Consider the following 23,443-nt stretch of genomic DNA (forward strand, 5'->3'; position numbering starts at 1 on the left):
TACGTGCTGGAGCCTTACTTCATGTACGTGTTGGAGCCTTACTTCATGTACGTGCTGGAGCCTTACTTCATGTACATGTCGGAGCCTTACTTCATGTACATGTCGGAGCCTTACTTCATGTACGTGTTGGAGCCTTACTTCATGCATGTGTTGGAGCCTTACTTCATGCATGTGTTGGAGCCTTACTTCATGTACGTGCTGGAGCCTTACTTCATGTATGTGTTGGAGCCTTACTTCATGTACGTGCTGGAGCCTTACTTCATGTACGTGTTGGAGCCTTACTTCATGTACGTGCTGGAGCCTTACTTCATGTACGTGTTGGAGCCTTACTTCATGTATGTGTCAGAGCCTTACTTCATGTACGTGTCGGAGCCTTACTTCATGTACGTGTCGGAGCCTTACTTCATGTACGTGTTGGAGCCTTACTTCATGTACGTGTTGGAGCCTTACTTCATGTACGTGTTGGAGCCTTACTTCATGTACGTGTTGGAGCCTTACTTCATGTACGTGTCGGAGCCTTACTTCATGTACGTGTCGGAGCCTTACTTCATGTACGTGTTGGAGCCTTACTTCATGTACGTGTTGGAGCCTTACTTCATGTACGTGTTGGAGCCTTACTTCATGTACGTGTCGGAGCCTTACTTCATGTACGTGTCGGAGCCTTACTTCATGTACGTGTTGGAGCCTTACTTCATGTACGTGTTGGAGCCTTACTTCATGTACGTGTCGGAGCCTTACTTCATGTACGTGTCGGAGCCTTACTTCATGTACGTGTTGGAGCCTTACTTCATGTACGTGTTGGAGCCTTACTTCATGTACGTGTTGGAGCCTTACTTCAAGTACGTGTCGGAGCCTTACTTCATGTACGTGTCGGAGCCTTACTTCATGTACGTGTTGGAGCCTTACTTCATGTACGTGTTGGAGCCTTACTTCATGTACGTGTTGGAGCCTTACTTCAAGTACGTGTTGGAGCCTTACTTCAAGTACATGTCAGAGCCTTACTTCATGTACGTGTCAGAGCCTTACTTCAAGTACGTGTTGGAGCCTTACTTCATGTACGTGTCGGAGCCTTACTTCATGTACGTGTTGGAGCCTTACTTCATGTACGTGTCAGAGCCTTACTTCATGTACGTGTTGGAGCCTTACTTCATGTACGTGTCGGAGCCTTACTTCATGTACGTGTTGGAGCCTTCCTTCATGTACGTGTCAGAGCCTTACTTCATGTACGTGTCAGAGCCTTACTTCAAGTACGTGTTGGAGCCTTACTTCATGTACGTGTCAGAGCCTTACTTCAAGTACGTGATGGAGCCTTACTTCATGTACATGTTGGAGCCTTACTTCATGTACGTGTTGGAGTTTCCCTGGGGGAAGGAGTACGGATGACGTTTGCGGAATACATGTCCGACTCGACTGCAGGGGATTATCTCAAGCTGTCCTCCACACATCCACACACGAAATGACAACTCTGTAAATAATGAAGAAAAAAGTCACGGACAGCCTAGAAAGATCCACACACTGTACTTGATTTCCATGCAGCTTGGAGATTTTGTGTGTGTGTCTATCTACAGAAACTGCATAAACTCATTGCTATACTTTACATTACAAACTTTTACAGAAAACATAAATTGACTTCAAAAGCAAGCTGGAGGACAGATTGTAGTCTAGGATCTCTTTGGTATGTTGTTACCAACTTTACTTATCGCTACCGGATCTTTACAACAAGCCAAGGGAAGTAACCCGGGCCTCCTTGTGTGTAAGCTCCGCCCCCTGATCAAAGACGTTCATGGTGTGAAGACATGTTAATACTCTGCATTTGAGTGCAGACAAATATGAAGCGATGTTCACGACAAGATACAATCTGGGATGTGACTTTCTATCACAGGAATACTCACCGAAGTTCTCTCCGCCCCAGATGTCCATCTTGGTGTCGTACTTGCCGAGACTGGTGAACCACTGCTTCCTGACACTGAAGATACCTCCGGCAATGATGGGGGTCCTGCAATACATCCCTCAACTCACACCACACCATCATAATACTGTAAACCATGAAATGAATGTGAAAAATATAAGTGTCCCTTGCTCGAATTAATAAAGTGCTGCATTTTCTAGCACATAATGTCATGTCAGGTTGACTGCAAACAGGCAGGAACAATGACACATATCACAAAGTTCCACATCAAGTCTGGCCACTTTGTATATTAAACTTGATCAAGCAGTTTCCAGCAGGAAAATGCCATTGTTTCAATGTTGAAATTTAGTTCATGTAAAGTTGCCTTGTTGAAAAACATTGTATCAACCTTGTTTCAAACTTGGCCTTTTGATATATATCAACATTTTAAATTTTTTTTATTATTTTTGTCGTTAGAATCAATATATTTATAGAATCTAGACATTGTCGTCCCGCGTTGCAGTGTTTTGTCATTTTGCTGTATTTGTTATGATAAATGTCGATAATAATTTTATTCTTTAACCTTGGGTTAATTCATCATCATGGTTAAATGTAAGGTTAATAATATCTTGTCTCACGTAAAAAGAAGAGGTAAAAATAAATATATATATATACATGTTTTTGGTCTTTCTCTCTCCAGCTGGTGGATAGGGTGGGGAGATATCAGTGATGGGCCAAGGGAGATAATGCAGCTTTTATACAGTATAAGATACTTGCTATAAGGAGACCATTTGAGGGTTGAGCCAGGGAACTAAATTGTGCAAAAGATCATTGGCTTACAGGATGGTGCTCACAGATTTCTTCCTTAAGGTGACTGTACTTTGGGTTGCACCCACTTAACTGAGGGACACTTTGGCTTGAAGTTTTACATTCTCAGTGTAGCGGCCATAAAATTTCAGAGTTCCATGATGGGATTCGAACAACCGACCTTCTGATCTGAGGTCGGACGCCTTGTCCACATGACCAAAGAGGTCAACACCGTCAGCAAGCTGACAAGGTAAGGATGTCATCTGCGGGAAGGCTCCACACCCTGCTACATATTCCCATCAACAGAAGGCACGTCTCGAGCTGCATAGTACTTAACTCCACATGACACCATCATAACACTTGCTTACACCATGCTAACTTACACAGCACTTAGCTCTACATGATACCATCATAACACTTGCTTACACCATGCCCACTTACGCAGCACTTAGCTCTACATGACACCATCGTAACACTTGCTTACACCATGCTCACTTACGCAGCACTTAGCTCTACATGACACCATTATAACACTTGCTTACACCATGCCAACTTACACAGCACTTAGCTCTACATGACACCATCGTAACACTTGCTTACACCATGCTCACTTACGCAGCACTTAATTCCATATAACACTTGCCTACACCATGCTTAACTCAACACCACTTCATGGTCAGTATGCTTAAAGTAGCATACAGTAACCATGGTAACTCACTTCACCGGGTCAGTCTCCTTTTTCCCCACTGTTGACAAGGGCTGGTCCTCCCACGTGAAGTGCATGCTCCAGTCAAAGCCTGAAAGTTCAACAGTAAAAAGTCTGGACCTATATTGACAGTACAACACTCTTGTCCTATATTGACAGTACAACACTCTCGACCTATATTGACAGTAAACACTATAGACCTATATTGACAGTAAACACTATAGACCTATATTGACAGTACAACACTCCGGTCCTATATTGACAGTACAACACTCTTGTCCTATATTGACAGTAAACACTATAGATCTATATTGACAGTACAACAATATAGACCAATATTGACAGTACAACACTCTGGTCCTATATTGACAGTACAACACTCTAGTCCTATACTGACAGTACAACACTCTAGTTCTATATTCACAGTACAACACCCGTGTCCTATATTCACAGTACAACCCTCTGGGTCTATATTGACAGTACAACACTCCAGTCCTATATTGACAGTTCAACACTTTAGTCCAATATTGACAGTACAACACTCTAGTCCTATATTGACAGTACAACACTCTGGTCCTATATTGACAGTACAACACTCTAGTCCTATATTGAAAGTACAACACTCTAGTCCTATATTCACAGTACAACACCCGTGTCCTATATTGACAGTACAACCCTCTGGGTCTATATTGACAGTACAACACTCCAGTCCTATATTGACAGTACAACACCCTTGTCCTACGTGGATAGTATTGCTTACCTCCCCTGAGGATGTCGGGTACAGCCTTGTACTGGAAGCTCTCGGTGTCGATCACGTCTATCACCGGACTAACTACACTGTACGGGGCCTGAAACATCCATCCATGTGACAATAAGGACAAAAACATACCGTACTTGCCATTTGAGTCATGTTACATACTAGTTTGAACAAGCAAAATAAATAAAAAATACACCACCAGACAGGCCGCCTGCCTGCCCGCACCATATTTTCAAAAGTCAATTCCAATTCTTTTACTTTTTTAAGCCTCATAAAGATATAAGTTGTAGCAGGATCACGAGGGATATATGAATTTCATGCGCCCTGCGTTAGATTTTATACCATGAGCTGGAGACTACAACAAATTCATCTTACCGACATGTTTAATATGACATTGTATAGGGATCAAAACAAATTCAAAATTGATAGAAACAGCTTTTGACCCCCTGACCCTCTACATTGCCCCCTTGTCATGGCCCTGACCCCCAACATTGCCCCCCGGTCATGGTCTTGACCCCCAACATTGCCCCCTGGTCATGGCCCTGACCCCCTACATTGCCCCCTTGTCATGGCCCTGAACCCCTACATTGCCCCCTGGTCATGGCCCTGACCCCCTACATTGCCCCCTGGTCATGGCCCTGAACCCCTACATTGCCCCCTTGTCATGGCCTTGACCCCCTACATTGCCCCCTGGTCATGGCCTTGACCCCCTACATTGCCCCCTGGTCATGGCCTTGACCCCCTACATTGCCCCCTGGTTATGGCCCTGACCCTCTATATTGCCCCCTGGTCATGGCCCTGACCCCCAACATTGCCCCCTGGTCATGGCCCTGACCCCCTACATTGCCCCCGATCATGGCCCTGACCCCCCAACATTGCCCCCTGGTCATGGCCCTGACCCCCCAACATTGCCCCCTTGTCATGGCCCTGACCCCCAACATTGCCCCCTGGTCATGGCCCTGACCCCCCAACATTGCCCCCTTGTCATGGCCCTGACCCCCAACATTGCCCCCTGGTCATGGCCCTGACCACCTTCATTGCCCCCTGGTTATGGCCCTGACCCTCTACATTGCCCCTTGGTCATGGCCCTGACCCTCAACATTGCCTCCTTGTCATGGCCGTGACCCCCTACATTGCCCCCGATCATGGCCCTGACCCCCTACATTGCCCCTGGCTGTAGCCCTGACGCTCTACATTGCCCCTTGGTCATGGCCCTGACCCTCAACATTGCCTCCTTGTCATGGCCGTGACCCCCTATATTGTCCCCGGTCATGGCCCTGACCCCCAACATTGCCCCCAATCATTGCCCTGACCCCCTACATTGCCACCAATCATGGCCCTGACATTGCCACTGATCATGGCCCTGACCCCCCACATTGCCCCGATCATGGCCCTGACCCCCTACATTGCCCCCTGGCTGTAGTCCTGACCCTCTATATTGCCCCTTGTCATGTTCCTGACCCCCTATATTGTCCCCGATCATGGCCCTGACCCCCTACATTGCCCCAATCATGGCCCTGACCCCCAACATTGCCCCAATCATGGCCCTGACCCCCTACATTGCCCCCGATCATGGCCCTGACCCCCTACATTGCCCCAAATCATGGCCCTGAACCCCTACATTGCCCCCGATCATGGCCCTGACCCCCTACATTGCCCCTTGTCATGTTCCTGACCCCCTATATTGTCCCCGGTCGTGGCCCTGACCCCCTATATTGCCCCCTGGTTGTGACCCTGACCCCCTACATTGCCCCTTGTCATGTTCCTGACCCCCTATATTGTCCCTGGTCATGGCCCTGACCCCCTACATTGCCCCCTGGTTGTGGCCCTGACCCCTTACAATGCCCCCGGGCATGGCCCTGACCCCTGACATTGCCCCCTGGTCACGGCCCTGACCCCCTAAATTGTCCCCTGGTCATCGCCCTGACCCCGAACACTGCTCCCTGGTCGTGGCCCTGACCCCCTACATGCCCCCCGGTCATGGCCCTGACCCCCTACATTGCCCCTGGGTCATGGCCCTGACCCCCTTCATGCCCCCCGGTCATGGCCCTGACCCCCTACATTGCCCCCCGGTCATGGCCCTGACCCCCTACATGCCCCCCGGTCGTGGCCCTGACCCCCTACATTGCCCCTGGGTCATGGCCCTGACCCCCTACATGTCCTCCGGTCATGGCCCTGACTTACGTCCACCAGTCTCTGTAGCAGGGGCTGCAGCCATTCCTTGTTCATCTCACAGTGGGAATCCAGGAATGTCAGGATTGGACCTTTTGCCATGTCTGCACCGAGCACTCGAGACCGGATCAAACCTGACACAGGGCCAGTTTCATTCTCATCATGTGAAAACTTCATGTGATAACTTCATTCCAAACAATCACATCTTCCAATGTGATTTCAACTTTTTGAGGTCATACAGTTAACAATGAATTATTTTTCATAAACTGAGACAAAAATACATTTATCATGTATTTCTAAAACAAATTCTACAAGGTGGGCAAAAGTTAAAAATTCAAAATACAGCAAAAGAAAAATAGCTCAAATTTTGAAGTCCGCTACACTTACCACCAAGACAGATTTGATGTTTCCTTGCATAAATAGACAATTAGTGGACATGTATTAATCAGCAAACATTGTTAATTCCTCTGCAGCAAATGCAAAATCTGTTGCCACACACAATAGTAATATTTCTTTCCCATTAATCTTCACATCCTTAGGTTTATGTCAATTGGGACTCAGTCACCATAATGTAAACTTAAAAACTCTCTAATAAATACAAAGAGTCATCAGGAGATGACATATCTCCCCCGGTCTGGTGAAATTTAGAAAGGGAGTTTGGCTACTTATACCTTACTTTTGGTTCACTGCCATTGGAAACGTTCAGTTCAGTGAAGAAAAAAATAATTCTATTCAGTATCTTTAATATCCCAAATCATCAAAAGGCACCAGTTCACCACTGAATAGTTTCATCAAGAAATATTCAACAGTTTTGGAGTTCTGCTCCAGAAACGAGTACTACCCTCATCTTCAGTGTAAGTCCAACTTAAATTTAAAAAATCAGAAATAATCAAAGGGCACCAGTTCATTACGAGATTGATCTGTATACATGTAGTTTCAACAAGAAATAAACCAGGGGGATAAAAATGTTGAACCAAACCTTTGATGAAAACCTCAGTTACCATATTTCCTTGAATAAATCCCGGGAAACAAATAAACACTGGGCCTCAAAATTAAATGATTGAAGGGAGGATAGGTGTTAAGCACATACTTCTCTCCATTATTATCTTGCGATTAAACCCTGAGGGTAAAGAGCATCTGAAAGAAATATAGGCCTGGACGTTTAATCGAGGAAATACGGTAAATCAATAAACTTTACTTCCTACAACATGTGCTGAAAGTGTAGTACAACACCTGATATTTTCCCCATTAACTGTTACACCTGTGTAGCTCACCTTCTCGCTTGGCGTTACGGATCAGTTTGACCTTTGGTATCACAGAGAGGAGCTGTCCATCATCGGCTGAAACCAAAATGTTCTCATGAAAAAAACCTTCAAAGTATTTGGCCTTGTTTTTCAATCCATTTTCATAAGCTAATTCTCTGCATATAAAACAATGCTCAGCAGAACAGGATATACAGTTTAAATGGTAAAGCATCATGTCTAATCACAAATTAATTTATTTTATAGGCCAAATTTGTTATCATTGTTCGTTTACCTGAATACAAATGCGATGTAGTTTTTTACTGCACATAATACTTGAAATATCTTTTTTTCCCCCAATACTGAATCACCTAGAAGGTGGTACTGTGCATTATGCTTGGGTATGAACTATACTCAAGAAAATACAGTATACTCACATTTTAATTTTTTTTCTATCCAAGAATGAAAAAGCACACTGACACACATGTGTTATATTTTCTTAGAGATAAACATCATATCCATACATGGTTAAATCATTTTAAAAATCAAGTACTGTGAATTATACTTTGGCTCGAAACTTCCCTACATGAAAAAGTTCAATGCTCTTAATACAGACCAGAGAACATCTTTATCTAGGTACTAATACACATGTCACTTACATCCATGTTTGAACCCACAAATAGTAACAAAAACCCAAGTTATTTCTGAGAAGTCCAAAATGTAAAAATATATTATGGAAGATGATGGACCATAGGCGCCAACACACATGGCCAGGCAAGCAAAAAAGTCTGCAGAAACTGGTTAAGTGAAAATGGCAAACATAGTTTACAAATGACCTTTATTGTGACGTTACACTTCGGTAACACAGTCGTTTCCCATCTGGGACCTACCCAAGCTTCATTAACCTGCAGAATGTCCTTCTTCAGTTATGCGGCAAATAAGGAGGATGACCCTTGACACGCCATATAACTGTGCAAGAATGATTTCCCAGAGTCTTAAAGGAGACATACATGATAGGATATCCCTGAGATGTCCAGCACCACATGGCTTCAAAAACGGAATTTCATTTGGTACTCATTGAAAGGAGGTGGTCACCATAACCTACTTCAATATCAGAAGTCTGTAATCACTTGTCATACATAAGTAGACGGCCTCTGTGGTCTAGTGGTAGAGCGTCCGCCCGGAGTGCGGAAGGCCTGGGGTTCGATCCCCGGCCGCATCATACCAAAAGATGTTAAAAGATGGTATTTGTTGATACCCTGTCTGGCGCTCAGCATTAAAGGGCTAAAACAAGGACTGGTCGGCTCGGAGTCAGTATACTGTGAGTGAGTGAGTGAGTATGGTTTTACGCCGCTTTTAGCAATATTCCAGCAATATCACGGCAAGGGACACCAGAAATGGGCTTCACACATTGTACCCATGTCGGGAATCGAACCCGGGGAATCGAACCCGGGGCTTCAGGGTGACGAGCGAACGCTTTAACCACTAGGCTACCCGACCGCCCCCAGTATACTGTGTCTGAGTGGGGTATTCAATCATGTTAAACTGCGGCATGGTATCTCAGTGGGCTAGCACTATAAATCAGCATCAGTCCGGGCTAGTACAAGCAGCCACACACACACACACGTGCATGCACGTCGTCGCTATATAAGTGCAATAATCTTGGACACGACGTTAAACCCAATTTCACCTCACCTTTAAAAAGTGGCAAAAACCATGCTTTGCAAATTAGCATACATGAAATGCTTCTTGAGTTATCGTTCAAATGTATTTTTCTTTAGCTTATGACCTTGAGTGAGTGAGTGAGTGAGTATGGTTTTACGCCGCTTTTAGCAATATTCCAGCAATATCACGGCGGGGGACACCAGAAATGGGCTTCACACATTGTACCCATGTCGGGAATCGAACCCGGGTCTTCGGCGTGACGAGCGAACGCTTTAACCACTAGGCTACCCGACCGCCCCTATGACCTTGAGGATGACCATGACCCTTCATGTGATAGTCAATGTGTCCAAATCTTTTCCAGGAGACACACATAATATGAGATCCTGAGATGTGCCACCACAGTGTTCATCTGCTTCAATCAACAGCCCAGGACACATGTAAATAGCTTCAATCTGAGATGTGTGCAATGCTTCAATCTGAGATGTGTGCAATGCTCTCAATCCAAGATGTGTGCAATGCTTAAATCTACTGCCCAGGACGTGTGTATAGCTTCAATCTGAGATGTGTGCAATGCTTCAATCCAAGATGTGTGCAATGCTTCAATCCTGTATGTGTGCATTGCTTCAATCTACAGCACAGGATAACTGTGCAATGCTTCAATCCAAGCGGTGTGCAATGCTTCAATCTGCAGCACAGCAAAATTGTGCAATGCTTTAATCCAAGATGTGCGCAATGCTTCAATCTACAACACAGGAGAATTGTGCAATACTTCAATCCAAGCGGTGTGCAATGCTTCAATCTGCGGCACAGGAAAGTTGTGTAATGCTTCAATCCGAGATGTGTGCAGTGCTTCAATTTACAGCACCTCTGTACACCTCAATGTTGCACAAGATACTTACGATCGTTACTAAAGTCGTCCACAAGTATGATGTCCTCTATCAGGTACAGCGGCGTCCGTATCAACACACTGCAACAGGCAGGCAGAGAATCAGCCAATCAGACATCATAAAATCTTCTTTTACACTGTTACATTTGTGTTGAAATACATTTTTTTAATACAATGAAGTTATATTATCCTGTCTTTCAGTCATTAACTACGTACAAGGGTTGATTGATAATTTCTGAGCCTCATATTGAAAGACTTGACCTAAAGCCATTAAAGTTATTTTTTTCCCACAAAATCTCCTTCGTCATTAATACACATTGGAGGGGTATTATCCAAGTTTTGTTAAAGTCCTTCTCATGGCTGTCCAAAAGTTCTCCACAGCTTCCATGAAGTCATCGACAGTCCACCATGATGACACCTTTGGCATCTCAGAACAGGGAGGTCATAGCCTGTCCAGCTGCAGGGACAGTGCTTGCCTTCTGTGGTGGTGGTGATGCCAAATGCTTCCACTGTTTGGATTGTTCTTTGGACTCAGGCTGGAAGCGGTGAACTCAGGTTTCATCCACAGCCACAAGAACCTTTCTTGATCAGCTTCAAACAGAGCTAGATTTGGAACCCAATGAGCTGATACTTTCTTTTCTGTGATAATGGAACATTCTCTTTCCTGGGAAATGCCTACTGAACTAGCAATACGACATTCAGTCATTTGAAGGTCAGTTGTCACCATATCGTGGATTCTCTGGATTATTTCTGGTGTTGCTGACGTTACTGGCCTTTCAGAATGGGGTCATCTTCACGGCTCTCCCTGCCACACATAGACTCTGCTGTCCACCTCTTTACGGTGGCATAGGAAGAGGCATCCTTCCCATGTGTTGGACTCAATGTTCATGGATGGCTTTTGGTGTTCAGTCTTTTTTCTGGAAGTACTTGTTCACTACACATTCTTCAGGTTTGTCCTTTCTCCAAAGTGTCATAGACTTGTGACTTGTGGATATATCTATGGCACTTACCTACAACAGTGAAAAGATGCAAACATGTGTTCTCATAGGTACAAACATGGCTGCCCTTGTGTCCACACCACCTGAATGTGTGTACGTACCTGATGACTGTCCTCAGCAAGGTTGACCTTGCCTCGTTGTGGAAGGTGATGATGATGCTGGTCTTTGGTAATTTTTTGAAGGAGTAGTCAATCATTTTACATCTGAAAAAAAATATAGATTGTGTGAGGGCAACACTTCTAGCACCAGCACTCTCCCTTACGAGCTGGACACACCCTTAATGTTTGTCTATGACCTGTCTATGATCTGCTACTTACTGCCTGTCTGACAATGACCTGTCTATGACCTGTCTATAACCTGTCTATGACCTGTCTATGATCTGCTACTTACTGCCTGTCTGACAATGACCTGTCTATGACCTGTCTATGACCTGTCTATGATCTGCTACTTACTGCCTGTCTGACAATGACCTGTCTATGACCTGTCTATAACCTGTCTATGCCCGTCTAACAATGACCTGTCTATGACCTACTACTTACTGCCTGTCTGACAATGACCTGTCTATGACCTACTACTTACTACCTGTCTGACAATGACCTGTCTATGACCTGCTACTTACTACCTGTCTGACAATGACCTGTCTATAACCTGCTACTTACTGCCCGTCTAACAATGACCTGTCAATGACCTGCTACTTACTGCCCGTCTAACAATAACCTGTCAACGACCTGCTACTTACTACCTGTCTGACAATGACCTGTCTATGACCTGCTACTTACTACCTGTCTGACAATGACCTGTCTATGACCTGCTACTTACTACCTGTCTGATAATGACCTGTCTATAACCTGCTACTTACTACCTGTCTGACAATGACCTGTCTATGACCTGCTACTTACTACCTGTCTGACAATGACCTGTCAATGACCTGCTACTTACTACCTGTCTGATAATGACATGTCTATAACCTATCTATGACCTGCTACTTACTGCCTGTCTGACAATGACCTGTCTATGACCTGCTGCTTACTACCTGTCTGACAATGACCTGTCAATGACCTGCTACTTACTACCTGTTTGACAATGACCTGTCTATGACCTGTCTATGACCTGCTACTTACTGCCTGTCTGACAATGACCTGTCTATGACCTGCTACTTACTACCTGTCTGACAATAACCTGTCTATGACCTGCTACTTACTGCCTGTCTGACAATGACCTGTCTATGACCTGCTACTTACTAACTGTCTGACAATGACCTGTCTATGACCTGCTACTTACTACCTGTCTGACAATAACCTGTCTATGACCTGCTACTTACTACCTGTCTGACAATAACCTGTCTATGACCTGCTACTTACTGCCTGTCTGACAATGACCTGTCTATGACCTGCTACTTACTAACTGTCTGACAATGACCTGTCTATGACCTGCTACTTACTACCTGTCTGACAATGACCTGTCTATGACCTGCTGCTTACTACCTGTCTGACAATGACCTGTCAATGACCTGCTACTTACTACCTGTCTGACAATGACCTGTCTATGACCTGTCTATGACCTGCTGCTTACTGCCTGTCTGACAATGACCTGTCAATGACCTGCTACTTACTACCTGTCTGACAATAACCTGTCTATGACCTGCTACTTACTGCCTGTCTGACAATGACCTGTCTATGACCTGCTACTTACTAACTGTCTGACAATGACCTGTCTATGACCTGCTACTTACTGCCTTTCTGACAATGACCTGTCTTTGACCTGTCTATGACCTGCTACTTACAACCTGTCTTACAATGACCTGTCTATGACCTGCTACTTACTGCCTGTCTGACAATGACCTGTCTATGACCTGCTACTTACTGCCTGTCTGACAATGACCTGTCTATAACCTGTCCATGATCTGCTACTTACTGCCTGTCTGACAATGACCTGTCTATAACCTGCTACTTACTGCCTGTCTGACAATGACCTGTCTATGACCTGCTACTTACTACCTGTCTACGACCTGCTCTTTACTGCCTGTCTATGACCTGCTGTTTACTGCCTGTTTGACAATGACCTGTCTACGACCTGCTCTTTACTGCCTGTCTATGACCTGCTACTTACTGCCTGTTTGACAATGACCTGTGTATGACCTGCTACTTACTGCCTGTCTACGACCTGCTACTTACTTACTGACTGTCTATGACCTGCTCTTTACTGCCTGTCTACGACCTGCTACTTCCCGCCTGTTTGACAATGACCTGTCTACAACCTGCTACTTACTGCCTGTCTACGACCTGCTACTTACTTACTGACTGTCTATGACCTGCTCTTTACTGACTGTCTATGACCTGTATATGACCCGCTACTTACGGTCTATGACCTGGTACTTACTCTCTGTCTATGACCTGTCTATGACCTGTTACTCACTGAGTGTATCTCACATCCGGGAGGTTCCGGTCAGGGGGGATGCTGTTACTCGTTACGATGTTGAAGGCATGTTTGTGTAGTGGCATCTTTAGGTCTTCTACGTCGATGGTGCCGATGTAGTTTTTGTAGCTCAGTGACTTTGGGTCGAAGTAATTCTGTGGAAATAATGCAAACATATACAGATATCACAATGTCTAATTATTACATTGCTAATAACACACATAGTACACACACACATATCACATCTCTGTATATTACATTGCTTATAACACATAAAGTACACACACAAATATCACATCTCTGTATATTACATTGCTTATTACACACACAGTACATACACACATATCACATCTCTGTATATTACATTGCTAATAACACACATAGTACACACACACATATCACATCTCTGTATATTACATTGCTTATAACACACATAGTTCACACACACATATCACATCTCTGTTTATAACATTGCTTATAACACACATAGTACACAAACACATATCACATCTCTGTATATTACATTGCTTATAACACACACAGCACACACACACATATCACATCTCGGTATATTACATTGCTTATAACACACATAGTACACACACACATATCACATCTCTGTATATTACATTGCTTATAACACACATAGTACACACACACATATCACATCTCTGTATATTACATTGCTTATAACACACACAGTACATACACACATATCACATCTCTGTATATTACATTGCTAATAACACTGTACACACATACATATCACATCTCTGTATATTACATTGCTTATAACACAGTACATACACACATATCACATCTCTGTATATTACATAGCTAACAACAGTGCATAAAATCCCCCAAAATCTCTGTCAGACAACTGATTGTCAACTTTGGCCATGTTAGTTACCAGGCCATGTTGCCAGTCCAGAATTTTCTAGAGTAACAAACAAACTTAACAAAAGGGTAGTGTTTACTGTTAGTTCTTAGAAAATAACAGTAAACTGGTTGATTGTCATTTAGGTAACTTTAAACCCTGACCATCAGGTGTGCAACTTTTCAAAACTGACTGTCCGTTTCAGACTGGCGGGCAGACAGGTATTCTAAACACTGCTAATAAAACACAAAGTACACACATACACACTTTTTTAACCTCTGGATAATGCTACTTGGAGTTGTCACTGTTCATCAGCTCAGCAGACAGTGCCCCATGAGCAACTGCCACATAAATCATGACAAAACAATCCATCTAAACACTAAACTTTAATAGTGTAAAGCGAACTATATTTACAAGGAGTGATGCTTTCATTGTGACGTCATCCGTTCTTTGGGAATAATGTCCCTTGGTGTTACAAAAGCAAAAAAGGGCAGCTACTGCAATGTCATTTGCATGAAATAGAACTAGCACCCAGTAAAAACACGGTTGATGCTGATATGTGGATGTGTGTTTGAGTCCTACTAAGGCAAGATGAGCTGCTGATGACGGGGATTACTGCTTGAGCCGATGTGGTTGGCAATACAAAGCACTGTGGAGCTTTGTGATTAGTAGAGCATTCTCTGTCGTAACTTCAAATTTATGCTTCACTCGGTGACCTGACATTTACATCAAATTAATATGCACATAAATGTGCACAATCTAAAAGATGATAATTCCTGCCTACAATATGCTCTTCTTGTGACAAGCCCTTCCTATAACAAACCCTTCAAATAACATGACCCTCCTATAACAAAAAACTGTTATAACAAACCCCTCCCATAACAAGCCTCCCCTACAATATGGTCATCTTGTAATGAACCATTACAGTAACAAACCCCTCTTATAATATATCCCTCATGTAACATCCCCTTCTGATAACAAAGCTCTCCTGTAACAAATCCTTCCTTATAATAAGCCCTTCCAATAACAAATCCCTCCTAGAAAAAGCTCCTCTTATAACAAATCTGTCCTAAAACAAATCTCTAGTATAACAAGCCCTTCCAATAACAAGCCCTTCCTCATATAATCAAACCAGATCCTCCCATAACAAATCCCTCCTATAGCAAATCCCTTTTTTAACAAATCCCTCCTATTACAAGCCTCTCGAATAACAAGATTCTCCTCCTATAACAAGTCCCTCCTATGACAAGGCCCTCCTGTAACAAGTCCCTTCTGATAACAAATTATCCCTCCTATATCAAACCCCTTCTGATAACAAGTCCCTCCTGCAACGAACCCCACCAATAACTACACCCTCCTATAACAAACCCCACCAATAACAAGACCCTTCTCTAACAAATCCCTTCTGATAACAAGTCCCTCCTATAACAAACCCCTTCTGATAACAAGTCCCTCCTACAACGAACCCCACCAATAACAAAACCTTCCTGTTACAAACCCCACCAATAACATGACCCTTCTCTAACAAATCCCTTCTGATAACAAGTCCCTCCTATAACAAACCCCTTCTGATAACAAGTCCCTCCTACAATGAACCCCACCAATAACAAGACCCCCCTATAACAAACCCCACCAATAACAAGACCTTCCTATAACAAACCCCTTCTAGAATTAGATCATACTCTCACTCAGCAACATCCCTTTATCTTAATGGCTCTCCTCCTTTGTGGCTTTTCTTTGCACTACATGTATGTGAAAAACTGGTGCTGGAAAAAAACTGGAAAAACACCTATGGACAACTAGAGCATAATAAGCACAAACGGAGTTTGTCATGTTAAGTTTTTCAGGGCAGGAACATCAGTTTGGCCTCACATCATTATATATCTGGGATCAGGGTTGTGGGATGTCCTGTTTCTCACAGCATATGGAGTGATCGTATAGCTTGGAGCATACCCAACTCTACAATGCCCATAAACACCCATAAAAACCCACCATCAAAAAGCAGCGCTAGAACAAGGCATTGTGTGTGTCTATATATAGGTAACAATAAATCAACATGTATGCATTGATGCACTTGCCACCAGATGGCGCTGACTGCTGTTGATGGGAATAAAGTCACAATGATTGATTTAACACTTCAATAGCTCCTCGGTTATGGATATATGAACTATGATGTGGATCTTCAAAACTGTTGAATCCAAATTAACAAAATTGATGATTGTCTGATGAGATGATCAATCTTTCTGTAGTGTGAACAGTTCACTGAGTTAAATACCATAAATCATGTGTCTGACAAGTCAGGGGGACAACCCATTTCTCAAAAACATATTTTTCTTTGGTGATTTGTGCATGGTTTTAGAGTAACTCTAGAAAGTAAAACCGAGTCTTTGTCACTCCTGTAATGATCTTGTTTCAAAACAATTTGTTTTCATAATTCAAATAAATAATGCATGTTCATCATGTCCAAAAAAAGCATTAATAATAGCAAATGTTCCTGAATACTAACACCAAACACCATTGTTTCCATCGTTTATTTACCATTGACACAAGAAAACCAGCAAGCAGTTATGTTTTGATTAATTGCAGCCTTCAACCATTCAAAAACATTACAATTAGAGTGCATGAAAACATTCAGAAGCAAATAACACACACATTTTCACATATTAGAACAAAAACATCTAAAACTTTTTTTCCAAATCATATTTTTGATAATTGCCCATTTCCATGCTGGTAAAATTGACCTTTCACGAAAATCAATAGAAGACTATAGATCTTGTGTAAGAGGTCATATATAAATAGTTACCTCAGATTATTGGGTATTAATTTGTCTACATGCTTATTTCATAAATAGCGACCTCAGTTTGTAAATCATATGCCAGAATAATCACCCTGACATAAATAGGCACTGTTTTAAGTATGAAGACTCTGTTAGAACATTGAGCAGGTGGCAGCTACTCAACTAAGACAGCTACAATGGCAGGGGCAGGAAATTAGTACTTGTCCTCTTGTCTGGACCAGTTTTGTATCCTAGAAGTTGTTATCACTTATCGGGCTCTCGGTCAGGGGTCCGGACATTTCCCCACCAGACAATTTCCCCACACCCCACGTTTATTGTAATAATTTAAAGGAAGTCTGTTGTTTTTGTTACATTATTAAGAGGAAGTTGTGTTTGTGTAACATATGAGGGTATTTGAGACGTCTGACTATAGATAGGTTTTGTGATCTTAACAACCACCGGCTGTGACCAAGTATACGTTAGGGTTCGTGAGTTTTACAATCACCGGGTGTGACCAAGTATACAGAATATCATTAGGGTTCATGAGTTTACAACTGTCCACTAAGCATGCTGGGTATCCTGCTGGGCGTACCAAACATAACAGTTCATTGGAGGAATTGTTTGTGAATGTAGATAAAATACCTTTAGAGTTATTAATCCTTTCATCATCTCCAAGATGTTCTCTTACATTTCTACTGGCATAAAAGTACAGAAGAAATAAGCCCTTAATAGGTCAAAAAGGGATAAATCAGCCTTTGTCCAAGTAGAGCAGCCAGGACAAAAGGAAGACACCTCAGAGACGATTCATAAAAAAAGAGTCATGGCAGACCTTCTGGAAATCTCTAAATGATAAAACAAATGGTAAAACAGTCTTGCACAAAATACAGGGGCAACCTACAAAATTCCCAAGTTAGACATTGCCCATACAGCCAAAGAAAGGCCAACATTCTACCTGAGCACTTTTCCTCCATCAGCAGCAACAAAAGTTGCAGCAAAGAATTCCAACAGGAGAAACTGCTTATGCCAACAATATCAAAACTGCCACAAAGCAAGCATCTGGTATCCCATTTACTGTGGCAGAGTTTGACAATGCAATACAACATGGAAAAGGAACTGCACCTGGTCTTGACACAACCAGTTGCAAGAGACATTGAAAAACCTACCTGATCAAACCAAAAAGCTTATTTACTGAGTTGTTCAACACAATATGGTCCAAAGGAAAAGTCCCAAAAGCATGGAAACATGCTGCAGTTATCCTGTTTCTAAAGCAAGGGAAAGACAAAGCCCTACCAAACTCTTATCAACCTATCTCACTCACTTCAAATATGTGCAAAGTAAATAATGTTTAAAATGAATATGTGCAAAGCGATGGAAGCCATGGTTACAAAAAGGCTCATGCATCACCTTAAAACTGGCAACCACCTAAAATATGATCAAAGCAAGAATTCAAGCCTGAAGGATACTGTACAACATCAGGAGGACCAGAACCTGAACTGTTCCTCATCCAGGACAGTGGTGCTGAATCTAGGGATACAGCCACCACGTGAGCCCTACTTCATCCCGCACGCGCCAAAACTTGGTCGATAGAACCTTTGCCACCACAAGAGCCCTACTTCACCCCGCACGCGCCAAAACTTGGTCCATAGAACCTTTGCCACCACAAGAGCCCTACTTCACCATGCACACGCCAAAACCTGGTACAGCACCTTCACTTTACCACCAAGTTTTCACCATTAGAGTGCCACTGGGCAATACTGTGGTCACATGTGTGAATGGATTACTGGCTGGCAAGCCTCGTTAAGAGGATTTTTTCTCCAAGCCATTTTCAACAAGTGTCAAGATCTAGGGTTTGATTTTGATCCAAAATTGATCCAAAATCAAAGAACATGTTCCAGAGGAGCTAGATGAGCTGGTCACATCCTTTGATGTCTCCGATGTCACAGGTTCACTCTGATGTACACACCCCCTACTTCTGCGTGGTGTTCAACCTCTGTACCTTCCTCAGTTGTTGAACATATCTAAAGTAATGCTCAATGACAGTCACCAGACTTCAACTTTGATGGAGCCAGGGACAAGTAGAACATGTTCTGGGAGTAGGATTGTGATATGTTTAATGGCTTGAAGAAGTTTTCTGAAGATCAGTGCTGCTGGAACCTTGGAGGGAGAGAGTCTTAATCATTATTCAACTGACAGTGTGTCTAATAAATGAGAAACTATTTCTTTGAATTTTTTAATGAAGACATATTTGTCATTTTAACATTGCTAATCAAAATTACTGTATTCGATGTAATAAGCGCCCAGGGTGCTCTCAAAATTAGAAATAGGGGGCTCTTATTAGAATATTATTTTGGTGCCAAAAAACAGAATTGAAAGATAAATTTCGTTGTTTATGCTGACAGCCTGAAATGTTTATATATGACATATATTTTTTTCAGAATTTAATTGCCCATAAGGGTGCATATAACACATGAGTGCGTATCATACGCGAATAATAAGTCTTGTGTACATTGATCAATCGGAAGGGGTGCTAATTTGGATTGTTCACTAGCAAATATATTACCAAATATCGCCGTGGGCGCTTATTAGAGCGGGGGGCTTATTACGTCAAATACGGTATCTATTATTTTCACATTAATTTCCAGATTTACAGCAATTTCTCTGTTAGTATGAGCTATTACAGAAGTAGTTACATGAATGGAGTATTTTACTTTACACTTGCTTGAAAACATGTCTATTACATTAGCATCATATTTTCCCACGACACACTTCTCTACATTGTTGTGTCTATGTGGCATTTTTCCTTATCAGTATCAAAGAAACTATCAAGTTATTCCCTCTTTAAAAACAGCTCTGTGGAGAGTAATACTTATCAGATGTGACACTAAAAACATTTCAAATTGCACTTGCAAGATTCAGATGTGGTTCACACGAACTCTTTATCGAGACGGGAAGATATATGGGGATTGCTAGAGAACACAGAATTTGTCAGTTTTGTGATTTAAACACTGTAGAAAGTGAATACCATTTCTTACAACTTTGTCCGTTGTATGCTGAACTCAGAAAACAGTTCACTGATAAATATTATATCCGTTATCCAAGTTTACAGAAATTTGTTACATTAATGTCAAGTAGGAATGTAGTGATAACGAAAAAACTGTCAATGTACATATTGCATATTGCTATGTAGCTAGGAAACTGTAAATGTGTTACTTTATAAATGTATATACATCCATTACTATATAACATGTACTATAGGCCTATGGCCTCTCAGTATTATGAATAAACACATATTGAACATGGGGGATGTAAGACATCTTCCCCACCAGGACCCTGCATCTCATATATCATGTGGAAATGATATACCTATATCTGCACTCATGATTGTGTCAATGATATACCTATATCTGCAGTCATGATTGTGTCAATGATATGCCTATATCTGCAGTCATGATTGTGTCAATGATATGCCTATATCTGCAGTCATGATTGTGTCAATGATATACCTATATCTGCACTCATGATTGTGTCAATGATATGCCTATATCTGCAGTCATGATTGTGTCAATGATATGCCTATATCTGCAGTCATGATTGTGTCAATGATATGCCTATATCTGCAGTCATGATTGTGTCAATGATATGCCTATATCTGCAGTCATGATTGTGTCAATGATATGCCTATATCTGCAGTCATGATTGTGTCAGTGATATGCCTATATCTGCAGTCTTGATTGTGTCAATGATATACCGATATCTGCAGTCATGATTGTGTCAATGATATACCGATATCTGCAGTCATGATTGTGTCAATGATATACCGATATCTGCAGTCATGATTGTGTCAATGATATACCTATATCTGCAGTCATGATTATGTCAATGATATACCTATATCTGCAGTCATGATTGTGTCAATGATATACTGATATCTGCAGTCATGATTGTGTCAATGATATACCTATATCTGCAGTCATTTTTGTGTCAATGATATACCGATATCTGCAGTCATGATTGTGTCAATGATAAACACATATCTGCAGAGTCATGTGTAAAACGATTTACATATAGCTGTAGACTATATCAACAGGGCTGACATGTTTAAGTGTCTTTAAATTGCCAAAAAATTACATGTGCACAAAAACATGTGAAACTAAACAAATATCATGTCTTTGAGGATGATTGATTGTTATTCACTAGTTGGACTGATACCAATGTATCCTAAACTCATTTAGCTCTCAATAATGTGTTTTTGTTGCTTTGACAGCTAACAGCTACTCCTTCATTAATCATACTTGTCAAGGAGCATACAGTTGGCTGCCACGCATGTGTGACATGCTGTACACTACAGACGTTCATATACACATGTATGTACCATGGGTCATAATAGTTTTATACCATATATGCAACAGTTTTATACCTTGTGTTATAATTATGTATAACCGTTTAAGTATAGTGTGTTTTGACAATGTATATTAAACAGTTTCATACATCTCATAACAATCTGTAACAATTACATACCTTGTGCTACAATGATGTATAACAGTTTATCTCTGTGTTATAACAATGTTATAAGTTTTTAACAAAGTTGTTTTATACCAGAGCTCAAAACATAAGCATCTTCAGAAGTACTGAGAAAAGTCAATGATTTAACTTAATAAGCTCTTTTATAAACAGTACTTTGTTGAAGATAAGCTTTAATATAAATAGAACATTAACTGGCAATATATGTATGGTGCCTCGGCATGCCTCAATAGGAAATTTATCATTGCAATATGTATTGTATACAAACCCACGTGTTATACATCAATACCCTAGCCTGTTGTTATACAGCGCTGTGAGTAATGACGGCCCATGGTTGTCATATCCTGTACACGTGTATCGTGACTCTTATCAAGAAATTCTGTATGGACAGTGAAATAACAAACGCTTGCATGGCATCCCACACAGACAACCCCCTCCCCCGCCCCTCTCTCCCCTCCCCAATAAGTCTCAGCAACCAAGAAAACCTCACTCACGTCCGACCCCTTGAGCCAGCGGATGATGACTCCCCGGTATAAGTACATCACCCCCACCGTGGCACACAGCCATAGAACCACGCCCAACAGCCGGTTCTTGCGTCTCATCACGAAGGAATTCGAATTGTCCTCGTCCGCATTGTCTCAAACCTCTCGACTTCTTACTCCGACATCGCCTCCGAAACTTTTCTTCCAACTTCGGTACTGTGTTGTCGTGGAATGATATCGTATTTCACCAGCTGTCAAATCATTCGCGGTTAAAGTCACGTGACCTCGCCGTCAGTGTTTATATCGGAACCATTCTTCAACAGTTAAACGCTACTCCCTCCGCAGTTTCCTTAACTGGGATGTATTTAATAGTAACAGTTGATTTGTAACGGATAAAATAGGACAAGGGTTATTTCGTGCATGTATATTTGTGTACATATATAAAAATGGACGGTCCAGTTAAATACATTATCAGTAATTCTATCTCGGAACTAGCAGGAATCGCTACAAACATAGGATGTTCGACATCGCTTGCAGTGCATTGATATATAAAGTCAGTGCTTGCATGCCGTGTGTACAGACTCAATCTATACACTGTTTTTTTATTTCATGAAAATTGTATGTACTTTTAGCTGGTGTTGGGGGGGAAAGGGGCAGTCGTATACGGCGCCGCAATTCTCTTTTCAGAGTTGCGTCCCTTAGGAGTGCCCGAATCCTATGCTCTTGGGTTCGAATCCCAGATTTGCCTTGAGTCTTGGGATTAGCAGCATCATACAGGTGCTTGTGGTAAACCAATGTGGTAAACGGCTAAAACTATCAACCCAACTGACACGTGGTGATATGATTAGAGTACTGAGGCGTGGATCGATGCTCGTGTTACCCAGTGCTGGTTTGTCTGAACTAGACTCGTTGAAACTTGTTATGCAGTTGTTGTATTAATGACTTTGGCATGATGTCCCTCTAATGTCTGCTCCATGAGAACTGGTTCCTTGACAGATGGTTGAGAGTCACCTCTTTGTAAGGGAGCGATGGGGTGGCCGAGTGGTTACATCGTTCGCTGGTCCGACGCTAATAAATAGAGGATATTTCATGTGTCGAGTGAAATATCATGTTTCTCTCATCGTGTTTGCCACGAGTGAAAATATCTCCTCTCTCCGTCACGAGATGTTAGAAACATGATATTTCACAAGACACATGGAACATCCTATTTATTATATACTTTTTATGGAGTTGTCTACCGGAGATTTTATTT

General features: G+C 42.2%; 1 protein-coding gene across 1 annotated transcript in view; it reads right to left on the minus strand.

The window, feature by feature from the left end:
• Positions 1-22,445, minus strand: part of LOC125384428 (polypeptide N-acetylgalactosaminyltransferase 14-like) — a 33,553-nt gene extending 11,108 nt beyond the window's left edge. Inside the window, exons 1-10 of the mRNA XM_048403535.1 lie at positions 22,204-22,445; positions 13,536-13,690; positions 11,222-11,323; positions 10,136-10,203; positions 7,605-7,670; positions 6,343-6,464; positions 4,162-4,249; positions 3,414-3,492; positions 1,893-1,996; positions 1,339-1,465 (exon numbers count right to left, since the gene is read on the minus strand). Of these exons, the coding sequence (XP_048259492.1) occupies positions 1,339-1,465; positions 1,893-1,996; positions 3,414-3,492; positions 4,162-4,249; positions 6,343-6,464; positions 7,605-7,670; positions 10,136-10,203; positions 11,222-11,323; positions 13,536-13,690; positions 22,204-22,311 (1,019 nt within the window). The 5' untranslated portion in view covers positions 22,312-22,445. The remainder of the gene's footprint in view (positions 1-1,338; positions 1,466-1,892; positions 1,997-3,413; positions 3,493-4,161; positions 4,250-6,342; positions 6,465-7,604; positions 7,671-10,135; positions 10,204-11,221; positions 11,324-13,535; positions 13,691-22,203) is intronic.
• Between the last annotated feature and the right edge of the window lie 998 nt (positions 22,446-23,443).

Source organism: Haliotis rufescens, unplaced genomic scaffold, assembly GCF_023055435.1.
Source record: "Haliotis rufescens isolate VD_foot unplaced genomic scaffold, xgHalRufe1.0.p SCAF_3, whole genome shotgun sequence".
In the NCBI taxonomy this organism is placed as follows: domain Eukaryota; kingdom Metazoa; phylum Mollusca; class Gastropoda; order Lepetellida; family Haliotidae; genus Haliotis; species Haliotis rufescens.